This window comes from Siphateles boraxobius, unplaced genomic scaffold, assembly GCF_051911475.1.
Source record: "Siphateles boraxobius isolate OS27281-9 unplaced genomic scaffold, OSU_SipBor_1 35, whole genome shotgun sequence".
NCBI classification, from domain to species: domain Eukaryota; kingdom Metazoa; phylum Chordata; class Actinopteri; order Cypriniformes; family Leuciscidae; genus Siphateles; species Siphateles boraxobius.
In genome coordinates, this window is record NW_027508975.1 from 6597440 (window position 1) to 6614696 (window position 17257).

General features: G+C 37.4%; 1 protein-coding gene across 2 annotated transcripts in view; it reads left to right on the plus strand.

Moving 5' to 3' along the window:
* The window catches only part of csmd2 (CUB and Sushi multiple domains 2), a 364863-nt gene that overhangs the window by 98230 nt on the left and 249376 nt on the right, over positions 1-17257 (plus strand). For both annotated transcript variants that reach the window (XM_077196124.1, XM_077196123.1), the window contains 2 exons: positions 7325-7519; positions 13367-13574. In XM_077196124.1, the coding sequence (XP_077052239.1) occupies positions 7325-7519; positions 13367-13574 (403 nt within the window). The remainder of the gene's footprint in view (positions 1-7324; positions 7520-13366; positions 13575-17257) is intronic.

The window sequence follows — 17257 nt, forward strand, 5'->3', positions numbered from 1 at the left end:
AGGGCCGATGGTAAAATGCGTGGTAATGTTGTAGAGAAGAGCATGCGATTACGCTAAATGTGATTATATGAGCTCTCTTAACGTTTGTTGAAGTTAATTTAACTATAGCTGTAAAATTCCACACTAAAGTTAATTTCATCTGTTTTTAGTTTTTATATAAAATGAGGCAAACTTGGTGTCATTTTAGCAGTTTGCATAGTCTTTTAATGCTAGCCAGCAGCCGTGGAAGCTGTGCAGTGATGCACGTCACATAATTCCTTTATTTATTACTAGATTTATTTACCTGCATCGTTAACATTAACTAACATGAACTAACCATGAGCAATACATGTGTAACTATTTTTGTTCATCTTTGTTAACGTTAGTTTATAAAAATACATCTGTTCATTGTTTGTTCCTGTTAGTTCACAGTGCATTAACTAATATCAACAAGATTTTAGTAAAGTATTAATTATTAAATTTTGAAATTAACAAAGATTAACAAATGCTTTATAAGTGCAGTTCATTATTAGTTAATATTAACTAATTTAGTTAACTAATGAACCTATTGTAAAGTATGTACTGCAAAGTATGCTTTGTGAGCATAATATTTTTTTAAATAATTATATATTATTGAATTAACTAATTATGGTTTAGTATATATTTTCTGATTTTTGTTTGTTTGTTTGTTTGTTTTAATTCAATTCGTGATCATGTTGCAAAGTCGTCTAAATCACAAAATTATGTGCAACCAAAGCCATCATTACCGATGCAGTTTTTAGTAGTTTATGTTATGATGATCACTCGACTCAGATTTAAACCTGTGACCCTGCAAACATAAAACAAGAAATGTCAAGCTTCTCCTCATACTCAGTGAGGGACTAAAATTCTAGATTCGCTCCTGGAAGAGATGTAGCTCCTCATGGCCCTTGTTCTTTCTGTTTTCTTGTCACTTTCTGACTGCCACAGTTTTGGGTTGTTCTGTTCCACATGCTCTAAAGTACTCAATGTACACAATCTTGAAGTTTGAGGTCTATCTGAGTGCGTATTAATATTTTATGGCCTTTTGGTTTGTCCACTGCAGCAACAGGTTGTTACTAACAGCATTGCATGTACTCTCTTAGGAAGGTGAAGCTTGGTTCACTGCATTTTTATAGGCTTTTATTTTCCTTATTCTACAACAGTTATCCCAATTGCTTTTTGTGAGGGTTGCATGTGTGTGAATATTTCCACGACCAAATGAAATTATGATCTGGCCATGCTACCAATTAATTGGCTCTGAAATCCTGCAGTTCGTGGCACATCTCGCCTTTGCTTGAAGAATATAAATAAATAAGTAGCCTAAGTAAATAAATAACAACTGCACAGAATGAAGAATCAAAGCAGGTTTCCTCTAGGCAGATGTTGAGACAATTATGAGCATATAATGTTAGTGACCATTCAAAGTGAGACAGACACCTTCAACCCTGATTGGGTACATAAATTGTGCATTTATTAAGCTCATCTACATGCTTCCTCTGTGTTTGCTTTTCTGCTGACACAAGCTACTAAGAAAATAGAGATAAACCAGGTTTAGATGAAATGCAAAGAGACCAGAGCCCTTGTGGCTCAGGGTACTGAGAGAAGAAAATCTCATTGGAGATGGAATATTGATGAATTTCACAAACACCCCTTTGGATTAACTGCAAATTCACAAGCCGCCGACTAATTCTTATGTCAGCAGCCACTGTTGACTTTGCACCTTAAATATGCAAAAAACATTAAAAAAATAAATAAAAAAAAACATTTCAACTATTTGAACATTATGAATTGACCAGATTTGATGCAGAAATATGGATAATTGACCCCAAAAAAAACATTGATCTGATATACTGGTACATCAAGGGTTTATTAAAAAAAAACAGTAAATGAAAAAGAACAATACATTTATGTGTTTAAAATTGCATAATGTTCCGGCACATTCGTTTATTGTTCTTATTCATTTATTGTTATTTTCATTGAAGATATTTTAATTTATTAGTATGTAACTTCTCACATTATTTGAAATAAATAATTGTATTTCATGTTTTTTTTTTATAATTATTTTTTAGTTTGACGGTACAGTAAATATCCTGTATTGTATCTTAAAAACTACGAGGCAGTTGAAGAGTTGAGGGTCGAGGGTGAGGAGAGGTTACAGTTTAAAGTATTTTTAGATTAAATATAGCTTGTAACTTCACAACCTGCTGATTTATGAATAATGTGATTTTTTTTTATTTATTCAGTTATTTACTTATTTTTTATTTTATGCCAAAAGAGCAAAAATCCCAGAAAGTTTTACCTCAAAAGAAGAATTATACTGTATTTAAAAAGTTCCACCATCAGGATCCATTTATAGAATCGTCTGAACAAAATTGCATTTTGATGCTTAATTTTAACAGCCTTTTCTCTGGGGTATAAACAAAAATACACATTTATGTCTTTGACAAAAATATGCTCTTCATTTTAAAGTCTTTTAGTCTGATAAAAAATAAAATAAAACCGAAATTGTACCTCAGACCTGTATGACTGACTGACTTTCTGTGGAAAACAAAAGAAGACATTTTGAAGAATGATGGTGTTCAAACAACATACACCACATTCACTTTTATTGTATGGACAAAAACAAAAAACACTTTTGTTTTTTGCTTTTTTAATGCCTTCATATTTTGTGCTTAACAGTCTCACAGAAAGTGCCTCAAGAAGCATAAAAAGACCTTGGAGACAAATACACATTTGCCTTGAAAGTCTATTTTATGTCATGCACAGCAAAGTGTAACAAAGTCCAGCTAGTAGGAGCTGTGTGAGTAAACCTCACTCCCCTGGCATCAAGAGGCGCACTAGCACTTTAGCGTCCTTGTTAGCGCTCCCGCTAGCCCTCCAATCCTGGTTTGAGTCCCGCTAGGAGTGGGGTGGGTAGGACCCTGAGGGGTTACATAAGCAGTTATCTTTCAGGTGGAACTCATACATGTGTGTTATTTCTCTATAATTGGAAGCCGCTAATACTCGTCTATGTAGAAGGAGTTGTGTGATTTGCAAAAGATTGCATGTCTTGCCCGTTGTGTGCAGGGGGTGATGAGTGTTCACTGCAGTTGCCTGGTAATTGTGAACGCACAGAGAGGCATTGATTGAATCGTTGCTCAACAAAGCAGAAACTGCTTATTGAGCTAATGTGCTACTGTGTTGGGATCAATTTCACAATGTCACTTTTAAAGTATAGACTTTAAAGGAATGGTAGGCGTGTCAGAGCGGATTGTGCCAGCGCTTTCATGTTCATTTTTATGTGCTTGAACATGCAGCTTTCATAACCTAGCCAATACGTGCTAGGTAATGTGACAGTAAAAGTCACAGACAGTCAGTGCTTTCTAGGTAACTAAGTTTTCCTTTTTGTATGTGGTGTTGCTCTCTCACTATTGCAAATCACTTATCATTTATGTCTGTTGCTGCTTCGGTTATTTTGTGCTGGTAAAACAAATCAATCCTCATCAGCATAAAATCAGTTCTCTAGAATATGCTGTTGATATATTGCGTGGTAGGCAGTTTATGGGTGCTTCAATTGTTGCGAACACATGCAACAATATTTATTCACCTTGCCATTGTCGACCCGTCTCGCAATCTTAGCCTCAGATTTACTGGGTTGCTGTACTGAGCAATTTTGAGAAGAATGTACACATTGGATTTAGCAGAGTTTTGTTTGGAGCATTAATAGCAAGTTTGATAGATAACATAAATTAATCATATTTCTAGTAATATGTATATAATAGTATATTTATAACTTTTGGATGGACACATTTCTTCATACTATATATACATACACTACCATTTAAAAGTTGGTAAAATGTTTAAAATGTTTTTGAAAGTATCTTATGCACACCAAGGATAAAAGGATTGGACCAAAAATGAAGTAAAACAGCAATGATGTGACAGTTTAAAATAGGGATGGGCATGATTAATCGATGATCGATTATTGATCATTAAGAATTTCGTCATTAATTAGTTATTGATTAAACTAATACTGGTTGCGTTGCGTAGTGTCAGTCTTGAAGCAATGGACCCCTGGATTGCACCCCTGCAGACTGGTGGTTCCCCGGGCCGGCCAAGTTAGCGTGGAGGTACCTGTGCATCCCGGCAACGTCAGTCTCCTCAGAGCGGGTGTTTTCGGCGGCTGGACTGACGGTCACCAGGTTGCGGTCACGTCTGACCCCAGATCATGTCAACATGCTTATCTTTCTCAACAAAAATCAGTAGACTGGTGCAGAAGTTGTATGCGAGTTACTAGTTATTTTTTATGAGACTTTGTTTAGTAGCCTAATTTAAGTAGTTGTTAGGTAGGCTAATCTCTCTCGCCCTCTTTCTCGACTCCGTGCCTTGGATAGTTGTAAGTTACATTTTGACAAAACCTGTCAGATCTAAGTTTTATTATGTTGTTGGTGAAGTTATTGTTTAACATGATTTTATTTAATTTATTATTTGGGAACAAACGAGGGTCTCTGTTTAAGAACGCTAACTCGCAGCTGCAGGTTCCGTTGCTTTAGAGCACCGCAGCGCATATATCTTCAAGTTTAGCCTAACTGTACGTTCACACCGCCGCCGACCTGAGCTTCCAAAGCTACCGGAAGTCATTCATTTTCAATGGAAGCTGGCTTCTTCTTAATTTTTAATTGATAAAAAGTTAAATAATGAATTTTAAAATAAAAATATGAATGATTAATCGATAGTCGTTCGTTAATTCTCCCAACGATCGACTAAGAAAATTGAATCGAATGCCCATCCCTAGTTTAAAATAACTACAATCTATGTTAATATATTTTTTTTATTAAATATTATTTATTTTTGTGATGGCAAAACAGAATCTTCAGTGTCACATGATCCTTCAGAAATCGTTCTAATATGCTGATTTGGTGTTTAAAAAATGCTTCTTATTATAATCAATGTTGAAAACAATCATGTTGCACAATATTGTAGTGGAATTTTTCTTTTTAAGGTTCTTTAATAAATAGAATGTTCAGTAGAACAGCATTTTTCTTTTTTTTCAGTGTCAGTCTAAGCAGCACATATCTGCAACTGGTTGCTTTACATGTCGGTCAGATGGTTTCTCTGGCCAGAATTAGCTGTAAATTGGACCAGATTTGGTCCTTAAATGATATTATTTATTAAAGATTGAAGGGGAAAACAGGTGTTGGGAAAAAATTTGAATTGAATTTCATTCCTCACCAAGTTACATGAACAGCATTTGCTGCAATTTTCCACTCTGTTTTTGTATATCTCTCTCTCTCTCTCTCTCTCTCTCTCTCTCTCTCTCTCTCTCTCTCTCTCTCTCTCTCTCTCTCTCTCTCTCTCTCTCTCTCTCTCTCTCTCTCTCTCTCTCTCTCTGGTTCAATGAAAACGGAGACAAAGATAAGAGTAATGGAGTGAGGGTCATAGATGCAGACGTAACACGAGAACCATCTCTTGCTGTTTCAGCACTCGGGCAGGATATAGCGACCCTTAAAATGGTTAAAGCAGTCAAACTGCAAGGGTGGCACAGTCAGTCCTGTGAGTTATAGACTGAAGATGACAAATGCAGTGGGACCATGGGGAGAACGGTGTGTATGAGGAAGCATCCAGGATCTGTGCAGAATTCTTAAAGTTCCGCAATGCCAGTAGGGATTTCTTTTTTAAGAAAGAGAGAACTAACTGTTATGAATTTATGATTTATGTATATGCAAAATTCGAATGAGTAGGTGGAGGGTTTTTATTCATTTAAACAGTTCTGGTGGACCAGCGACGGGTGAATCTTGTTAGCATTCTAGCTCACATCCATGCCACTCGTTCAGTCAAGTTAATTAATGTTTAAGGGAGCACTCAACTCAGTGCTGGTTAATAACACACAATCTCAAGTGTATATTTGTCTCACCTGCTTTACAGTTCATTAATATGTATGCTGATGAATATGTGTGTGTGTGTGTGTGTGCGCAACAAACGTCTTGCTCTCACATGTTCTGGCATGTGCAGTGACGAAACTGCTCTCCTAATCAGTGCTGATGTAATCAGAAGTCAGCCCACCTATCGCACTCGCTGCCCTGTTTCCCTGCACTACTGAGACAGATTTCCCCACTGCAGTGCACTCTCCCTGCTAACAGGTCATTGCCATTAGGAGAGATTAACTTCCAGTATGGGCGCTCCAGTGCCCAACACTTTGTGTATACGCTTGTATAGCCACAAATTAAATTGCATTAGCATAGCTTTCTTGGTCAAAACAGATGATTTACAGTGAATAGACTTAAAGAGATAGTTCACCCAAAAATTACAATTCAGTCATTTACTCGCCTTCATTGTCATTCCAAACCCGTAAGACTTTCGTTCATCTTTGGGAGACAAATTAAGATATTTTTGATGAAATCTGAGAGCTTTCTGTCCCTCCATTGACAGCTATACAACTACCACTTTGACGCTTAAAAAAGTTCATAAAGAGATTGTAAAACTAATCCATATCAATTGAGCGGTTTAGTCCAAATTTTCCGAAGAGACTGAATCACTGAACAGATTGGATTTAGGTTAGGCAGTCTGGTGGTATAATAGATTTTAGATAAAAGGTTTTGTATCGAAGATTTCGGTTTTCCACAAAATGGCCGCCTGGAGAACTGACTAGCCAGAGAGTGATGTCAATATGTCTTTTATAGATTGATGTAATATAAATATTTTGAAGCTTGACAAATGAGGTTTTGTAAAAATGGTAAATTACAATGGTTTGTGCTGAGTTGTATTAATTTAAATGGGTTGAATTATTACAATTTGAACAATTCAGTAATGCTTTGTATACACCATCATTGTCCATAATTTTAGGTATTATGACATTATAGATATATAACTTCATGCTATTACTGCAAATTGAAACCCTAATTCTGTATTGTAAACTTTTTGGAAGATACAAATATGATGATAATATTAATTCAGGGCGTGTATATACACTACGTTTATACAATTATATATTTTTTATTTTAATCATTTTAATAATTTCTTAATGTTTCTGAAAGAAGCTTTTATTTGATCAAAATACTGTAATATTGTGAAATATTATTTACACATTATTTATTAAAGTACTACTTATTTAGAATGACGTTTTAGTATTGTAATACATTTTAAAATGCAATATATTTCTATGATGGAAAGGCTGAATTTTATTATTATTTCCTATTTTTTGTCTAAAAGTTTAGATTAGACAATGTCATTTTTTAACAAAAGTATCCTTTTAACATGAAAAACTCTCAGTGGATTTCTCTGTCACATAGTATATTATATGAAAAACTGTTTAAAACATTTCCTTTGTTTCATTCTCCCATTCTAGCCCTTCCAAGCTACACCTGTGGAAATCCAGGCCAGCTGCTCAACGGCATGCAGCAGGGCTCTACTTTCAACATCGGGGACAAGATCCGCTACAGCTGCAACCTGGGTTACGTGCTGGAGGGCCACACTGTGCTCTCATGCCTGGCCACCTCCTCCGGCACCGCTGCCTGGGACTTCCCCCTGCCGTATTGTCGAGGTGAGTCCGGGGTGGGACTGAAACTCCTTAAGAGAGTCTCAAGAAAAGGTTACCAAGTGTCTTTATCAGCGCTGACAGATATCCCAGCATTTAGTAGTAGGTTGGCTGCACAGTTCTATTTTTCCTGGATGAGACACAGTAGACACCCCCGAGGTGATACCTGCCGACGTGTGAAAGCCGCACAGGGGTGTTGTGTAAGACAGCGGGGTCACGTGATGGCGTGTTAGCCGTTGCCTGAGGGGCAGGGATATCCAAATGCTCTCCATCATGATACTCTGAAAACATGCTGACAGTTCGAGGCCAGATATTAACATGATGCGAGCCCCCATTGACATCTTGAGTCCAGTCAGTTTGATGCAAAGCACAGGCTCATAATATGCATAAGTGAACTCTGTATATGCATGCGTTTATTTTATGAGAGGCATATTCACATATTCATGAAAGTCTCATAAAAACACACACAGGTCTTGCAGTTAATAAAACAATGACGAAGTACTCCACTGATAATAGCATGTATAATGCATTAGTGCATATGCAAGGGCAATGAACAGTATCTGCGGTCTCCAGATCGAGTGTGAGTGTGTTCTCGCAGGCCAGTATGAACCAGGGCCATCTGTGCCCGGGCTGGGGGACAGGAAGCCCACGTAAAGACACACATGCTCAGGCACGCAATGCCAGAAAGAGACCCCTTCTTGCCAATGCTTCCTCTGAATTTTAACAATCAAATATTTATGTAAATATTCCTTATTTACATGCAGAATTGTACAGCATTTTTTTTTTTTTTAATTTAAGAAAGGTACAATGTGGTAATGCATTTTATTTTATTGTATTATTTTATTTCTTCTGGGTGTTACCATTGTATCTATTTATTACTGTTCATTATGCTTTTTAAAGTTTTTTTTTAAATATATATTCACAAAAGCATTTTAATGCCACATTAAATATTAAGAAAAAGTAATCTCTACAAGATTAAACTTCAGATGACAACGTAACCACCATCTTTAATCTTTTAATTCTACAAAATTATCCTCATGATTTTTCCTGTATTATTAAAATATTGCGAATTCTTTACTAGAGATTTACTAAAGATACGCAGTGAAAAATTTGCTCTGAAAAGCCGTGAACAGGGCTATTTTTGCGGCTGACCGCATTGCATATTCATTTGTTGGACTTTCCCTTTCAGATGCAAAATCTTTGGGAGAATAGCATTAAAATGAATCATGCAAGGTGATTTACTAAGGTTTGCGTTTGTCATTTTACTGATATTTGCACCATTATTTAATGCCCCCAAAAAGCAAGTCTTAAACCAGATGCGTATTTGCGCTGCTCTTGGTAGATTGTGTTAGTCATTATAGAAATGTTCCAGCTGAGTCTGTGTTCTTTAATTTGTGCGTCATCAGTAGATCACACGCAGAACTTTTTTGGAAATGCGCTCTCGCGCTAATTTGCCCTGTTTAGTAAATCTGGCAGTAAATGTTCAGTTGGCTTGGAAATCATATCTACTATGTATCCTCTATCATCTTTTATCTTTTATCTCTCTCCCATTTGAATGGTTTTTAGATTAATTAACCATGCAACCGATGCCAAACGGATTTCTGCTCTCTACACATCTAGAGAAAACAGCCAATCAACGGCCTTTGTAGCCGGCAGCAGACAGCCTCCTCTCGAGCTCTGATTATGGGTGGCCAGAAGTTTGGGTCATTTTCCTTTAAGGAGTCACACAGTGTCAGAAAGGCTTCTTTGTCCTCATTAGTGCTCATCTTACAGGACTCTTCTTTTAAACACAACACTCAGACTCCAGTCTGCCTTATTTGCCATTATCTATAGAGCATATTATAAATATTTGATCTAATAAGCTTAGATGTCTACATTTATATGCATTGATAAATACCCTCCCAAATGAATACCCACATTCAGATCTCTGGCCTCTAAGCCTCTCATCATGGTCTGTATCCTCACATCCTTCTCTACCCCCGCACTGTGCGAATACATTCAGTATTTTGCATTCAAAACATCAAAATGGCGGTCTGATGGCATGCCACCCTCCTCTATGCCACACTGAACAGGATGATTGTTCCAGAAGGAAGATAAGTGAAAAGTTGAATTCGGAGGGACTGGTTGGATCTGTTCCTCCTCCAAAATCCTTTTCTTTTGCCTATTGTTGTTTTGTATCAGTGCTGGCTCTCGGGTCTCAGGGTGCCGCTACACACCACTCGCTGCTGTGTTACCATGGCAGCCGCAGAGCCCGAGGAAGGCAGTATGAAGAGATGAAACACAAGCAGGCCAGATTTTGTAGGGGCTTAGATCTTTATGCATCACACATCATCTGTTTATCCAAGCCAATTGAACAAGTCACTTTGACATTAAAGAGACTTCCTTGGGCAGTTCAAAGGTCTGCTTGAGCTTATTAAGAAAAGTGAAAGTTTTAAACTAAAATTCTGTTACATATAGTAGCTGTCAGGAAATGGGGGTACTTTGATTGATACCATGATGTTTTTTTTAATACCATGACAATGAATGATTGCCCTATACTCTAGATTATTGTACATTATAGTTACCATGGCATTATATTGGTTTTGCTGTGAAAATACCAACATGTTGTTAAGCTTTTCTCTTTTTGATAAATTTCTTGGGTTCTTAGAATTAGAAGTCATCATACTTCGGGGTATACTTCTACAGTGATAAACGAGAGAGGACAGCACATATGATTTTTATGTTTTCAAAGGGAAAAAAAAATCAATGATGGCGTTTCCATGACTTTCCAAAAGAGGTAATACAAATAATGATTACGACAGACAGAAGGGAGAAAAATTACCAATTTACTGTTACTCCCTCAGCTCCTTTATTAGAAACTCTTTTGCAGTAACTTTTTCTCTCATTTTTTTATTTTTTTTATTTAATGGCAAACTACTGTATGCTCAAATGTTTGAGGTCGGTCAAAGTTTTTAAAGTTGTTTTAGCAAGACGTCTCATATTTTCAAGGCTTTATTTACTTAATCAAAATACTGTAAAATGGTCCTATTGTAAAATGATTCAAATTTTAAATAACTGTTTTACATTTCAATATATTTTATATAATGTATTCCTGTGATGCAAAGCTGAATTTCCAGCATATTACTCCAGTCTTCAATGTCACACGATCCTTCAGAAATCATTTTATATACTGATTTGGTGTTCAAGAAACATTTATTATTATCATCATCATTTTCAAAAACAGTTGTGCTACTTAATATTTTTGTGGAAACCATGATGCATTTTTTTTTCAGGATTCTTTGATATATAGAAAGTTCATAAGAACATAGTTTATTTGAAATAGAAATATTTTGTAACATTGTATATACTTTAATTTAGCAGGGACATATTTGATCAAGAGTGACTGTAAAGGCATCCATTTCTAAAAAAAATAAATAAAATACTGACCGCAAACTTTTGAACAATAGTGTATGTAGTGAATTGTGATTGGTTGTCTTTCTTTCTATTTACATAATGTATTGTGATTGGTCTTGTATTCCTTGCATATATGTAATCATTTATTGCACTGAAACACTATTTCTTTAAAAAAAATTGAAAGCACATGAAGCAAAAATCAGATTTTAGTAACGCTTTTAGATTTTTGCAAGTACTAAATCATTTTTACAAAGCATTTTATGAAAATTAGTAGTTTAGACATGAAGTCACAAAGTCTCAACAAGATCAAACAACCAGACTGAGAGGCAGAGCTGAGGCCAGTGATCGGCGTGTTCTACTGAAGTGTGAAGGAAACTCTCGGCTGGAATACCAATAGCCGGTCCTCCCTCCGAACCCTCCCTCCACTGCATCCATTGCGCTTTTTTTTCCCTCTCCATCCCTCTATTCCAGAACTCTCTGAGGCTTCTCCTCACATATGCTCTATGTCTCTCAGGGGAAATGTAAGAGTGACGGATCCGACAGAAGACTGACAGGGCCCAGGTCCTCCCGCCGTTTTCCTCTCACAGAAAAGAAATCATGCGATTAGCCAGTCACCGCTAATGAATCCCATGCTGGCCTGTCAGAGAAGAACTCATCACCCATCAGTGACAAGCAGGCTCCTTCACCTGTGTGAGACACACACACACACACACACACACACACACACACACACACACTGAACTCGCTCTGACATGGTTTGTTTATTTGGTTGGTGAGAGACAATTTTGCTTGCTAGGTAGGTGTGATGACTCACTTTTTCTCTCGCGTTGTCTTTCCTTCCTCAAACTCACACGAACGCCAACTCAAACGCCTCCTAAACAAATCTCCGATCACTCTCTTTCCCCCTCAACCCTTCTTTTACCCCAGAGAGACTTCTAGTTATCATTATGAGTCACTCACTCACACACACAGTCTCTTTACTCCTTTACTTGCCTGGAAGGCAACATATCCACTTGGCATGCACCCATAATTCAGAATTCTTCTGTAGCTATCAAACTGGAGGCTTTACAGAGCAAGAATGTCTTTGCATGCCACATTTTTTACCGTACGTGTGATGAATGGCCTGCTTTTTTTCTACACACAGTGGAGTACAAAAGAAACCTTATTTAAAAATAAATACGAAACTTTTAGTATAAAATAGTAATGTTTGATTGAACAAGACATTATTAAATGCTGAACAAGACATTAATTGAACAAGACAATCTGGAATGTATTATTTTTTTTTTTTACTTTACACTCAATTTATGGTGATATCAAATGTAATACTAATAATAAAGTATTAAAATAGATCAATGTAAAGACATTTGGACCTTTGAAGAATTGCATATTGAATACATCTGTTTCAGAGTAGATGCCATACTGAATATTACTTGGATGAAAATGAGGCTGTGAGGGATTGACAGCAGTCTTTACAATGGCATGCACTAGATCACATGTAATTTTCAAAACTAATAAATTTGTGGAACATCTTTGGGAAGATGTTTCAGCCACTGAAAACACTGTACTTCTATCCCTCACAGCCTTGTCTTCATTCATGTCAAATTCATTCATGTCAAAGAATATGGCACTACCTTGACTAAGTGCTATTGAGATGACCGAACCTTGACAGTGCAGCTAAACCATCTCAGATTCTATATGATTTCTACTAAACTCACCCTGGATATCTTGCAGTCCCTGATTACATGTACAAGCTCTGAATCTTTGAAGAGTGTTTCCAGCTACAAAACAGCTTCAAGATGCAGCCTGTTTTTTTTATTTTTATTCATTTTCTGCATTTTGCGCTAGAGACAATGCCTCTTTAGGTGGTGTTAAGAATACACTTTTTGAAAAGGATGTCAGGTATCCAGACTCAACTTTTCTCCATGTCAAAAAGTTTAGATTTTTTACTTTTCTCAGGGGAGGGATGCATTGAAGAAAAAAATAACGGGGGAGGGAAGACAGTGGGTCTTTGCCTTCACCCTCAGTTGGCTCGGCTCTTTTTTTCCTCACCTCACAGACTCACTGTCAGGAAGAAAGACTGAGCATCAGGACAGCAAAAAAATAGAGAGATTGCATTTGATTCACTAAGGAAGGTTGGGAGAGCCATGGGGCTCAATTACCACAGCAGCCTTTAAGTGCCTATTTATTATATAATCGGCTCCTTAACACACTTTTAAGGAGTAGAATTGGTTTTGACTAGAAATAATTAACAAAATTTTACATAGATCTCAATTAATTACCCCCATGTTACAGTGTGTTGCATCACTGGCCTGTGAGTGTTGCCCGAAACTTCAAGACCCCCATTGTGTGTCGCGGCATCGTATCGTTTTCATATTTCCAGCCATTTTTCTCTACCTGAAGATCAAGGAAATTGATTTTATCCAAGTTAAACTTGCCTGTATTTGTGTCATCTCTTCACAGCGGATGATGGCTGTGGTGGCACACTGCGTGGTCAAAGCGGTGTCATCACTAGTCCAAATTACCCCCACGAGTACAACAACAACGCAGACTGCACTTGGACCGTGCTAGCCGAACCAGGTGACACCATTGCCCTGGTCTTCTCCGATTTTCAATTGGAAGAAGACTACGATGTTCTGGAGATAACCGGCACGGAAGGATCCTCTCAGTGGTGAGTGCCCAAAAGTTTATTTTTTTTTTAGGCTTCTCTGGGAAAACCAAAGAATCCCGCTTATTGAATGCTCCGCTAAGCAGCGCAAACACTTGTTGTGGTGCTGTTGGCAGCGGGTAGGTGTTTTTCGAAAGAGAGGAAGCTAGGAGAACCACAGTCATGAAACATCTCAGCACTTGTTCAATGGAACAGAACCAAATCACAGCTTGATTCAATTATTCAGCACATAATGCGCACAGAGCTAGGACCAAATAGAGGGGATAAAAATGTTGCAGTCCATCGCAAACCTTGTCAGGGGAGCACCGGAGTACTGTTCATTTATGAAAATGGTTTTATGGGCCTCTTAGCCTCCGCTTTCACACAATTTCCTTTTCACACCCATTAAGTACTGTAACAGGCTCTCAGAGATTATTATTGGATCGGGATGGGGACTTTTTTTTTTTCTATCAGGATGTGGACCTAAATGTGACAATCTACTGACAGAAGGTTAGGTTTGAATTTAAAGGATGGTAGTGTTTATTTTTTTACAATATTCTAGAATATTTAATATGTAGGGACGGATGGTATTTTTAGGTTCACTCTACAGAAATTACAGAAATTATACACTGACTCACACTTTGATCTGTTGATGATTACGTACGATACATTCTATTCCATGTTATTGTTTTGTCCTAACCAGCGGTTGTAGTGGGACTTTGCTGACTTAAAATATGTATTGAATTAATATATTAATTGGATTTGCACTAGGTTTAATACAGTTCCATTAGTCCAAACATAGCTGAAGCAAACTTTTTGTTTTCACATGAGTACCAATTAAAAATGTTGGTAACACTTTATAATAAGATTTTATTCTTTTTTTATGCATTTGGTATCGTGAACATACTTTTTTTCAGCTATTGTTAATCTGTTCATTTATAAATATAATATTATTCATTGTTAAGTCCTGTTTTTTCATAATAGATTAGCATTTCCCAAAATGTTTAAAGCAAATAGTGTACAAACTAACATGATCCTAGATTAATAAATGCTGTAAAATTGTTCGTTGTCATTTCAAGATACCTAATGTGTTAAGTCGACATGAAATGAAAATGAACCCTATCTATTTTCTCAAGGCATTTAATAGATCTTATTGGGACCGATTCATCCATGCATTTATTTGATTGTTTGTTTGTTTTTTCTTTCTTTCTTTCAACATCATACTTTTTTTTCATACTTTTTTCTAATCATTTAGTCCACTTATACCCCACTTCTTTCTTAGTCAAACTTGCATTCAACTCTGGCCCCATCCACACTACTACGTTTTAGTTTAGAAACGGAGACCTTTTGCTACGTTTGCACCTCCCGTCCACACTAAAACGGCAAAAACGAAGACCTAAAACGGAGAAGTTTAGAAACGCTGCCGACCCCGTTTTGCGTTTTGAATCTCCGGAGGGCGTTTTAGTGTAGACGGGTCAAAACGGAGGACTATTGAAACGATGACGCAGAGGCTCACGCTCGGCTCTCTGATCGGGTGTCATACAACGGAACATACAACAACAGCCTGGACTACCAGTTACGTTAGTGCAAGTAAATTCTGCATTTTACAATGCTATAACTGCCTACATGCGCCGGAGGCAAGCTATTATTCCAGCGATCTGTGACTCCGTGTGCAGCGGCGGTATCGACCATACTTGGAGCGTCGGTTTTGGGTTAAGCCGGGAAGAACCAGCGCATGGTGAGATCATTTTATCAATGAAGTTGTTTTTCCTGAAGAATGGTGCGAAAACTTTTGAATGTCCAGATCGGCACTTATCAACCTCAGCGAAATCTGAGGAATAGTCAATCTGTTTTCTGTTTACACCGGCACGCGCATGCCCAGTGTAGGTGAATGGTGACGTGACCCGCGTTTTCAGTCGTTTTAATGTGGACGGAGATCAGTTCTAATACGCAGCTGAAACGCTGGTGTGGCCGGAGATCGTATTCGTTTTAATTCTCTGTTTCTAAACTAATACGCAGTAGTGTGGATGGGGCCTCTGCCTCCATCCAATCAACAATTCATGGATGGAAGCAACTTCCTCCTTCTGGGATCCAGCCCTATACATGCCTAGGCCTTATTGAGCTGTGACACCCAGCACTGAAGTCATGAGGCATAGACGTGTGTTTGCCTCTTCGACACACTCTCTGAGGGTCAATGGAGAGGGCTGAAAGAAGGTTGTTTCTGGCCAGAGGAGACAATCGATAGACCCAACTTCTCTCTGTCCCCTTGCTGCCACCATGCATGGGGTCACTGCTAAACCCTTAATTAAGCAAGCAATTATCAGAGGCTGAGGAGTGAGCAGACGGAAAGAGACGAGATGGTGTCGTTCGACCTTGGCATGTTCTAGAAGCCTCAGGGAGAGTAAATAAAGAGGGAACGAATGACCAGAACTTCATGGGCAATTAACCAATGAAAATGCCCCAAAATTAACTAAATGAAAATCAAACACAGTCAGAGAGGCCAATTGCTACACAGCACCAGGCGGAAAGCCAGGTTGGTCTATGTGGGATTGTATGAGTTGTTCTGCTTATCTAAGGGTGGATTACTGTTTTTATTGTTTAAATGCTGGAGAAGTAGACCTCTATAATTTCCGTGATGTGGAAAACACGGACAGAATTGTGGAATCCAGTCATGAAAATGGAATCTACTCTATGATGCGGAATATCATACAGTAAAAAGTAGGGCTATTTCAATATTGATATTAAAACACCAAAAGACTGCCATTTAAATATGACGTCTGCATGAACCGTGTCTCTCTGTGTGAATAAGTGCTGTCATTTAGTATATTACACATACTCATGCACGAATAACAATTGTGGTGTTTTAGCTTCTGCCGACTCACTATATGAGGACACGCCTCATGAACTTTATCTCCAGATGATCTGAGAGTTCACCTCATGAGTATTTCACTATATCATTTGATAGAACTATCGTCAAATACACACAGAAACTCAAGTCTTAACTACAACCCATCAAAATAAAAGTTTGATTTAACTCGAAGCAATGACAGACATATTGTACTGTTGTAAATTAGATTGAGAAGTACAAAGTAATAACAACAATTATACAGTTTATTAAAACATTCTGAAGTAATATCACAATTTGTCCATGTTTTACTTTTAGCAGTAAACCTCTACTTTGTGTAAGCACCTTTAATAACAATTGAAAGAAATTGATGAAATTGAATTGCATTACATCTTAAAAGGTTAAATTGTTAAAGTTTTACATATTCATTTGATTGTCACCATTTTTGATAAATTCAGAAATTAAACTGCCCCTATTATGCCTTTTCGAATATTAGCTTTCATAATATAGCTGCTTTGTGAATTTAAACGGTCTGCATATTTTTACAGATCAAAGTGCATGAAAAAATAAAATAAATAAACGATTCTGAAGCCCTGAAACAAGTCATCAGACATTTCAGTCTCACTTCCTGTTACATACGTAACAAATTTGCATAATGCCAGCCTATGGTCGTCATTGGTTGAAGACCAATGCTATTCACTTTTCACGCACTTCCAAAGGATTAGGACTCATGCTGGAATTGATAGGGTAAAAATCTGACGCTATCATTACTGTTCATATCACTGTGTATCAAACGGCGAGGAAACGTCCAGAGCTGAAATTCAGATATGGCAATATTGTTTTTTTTCCCGATATGTACTGT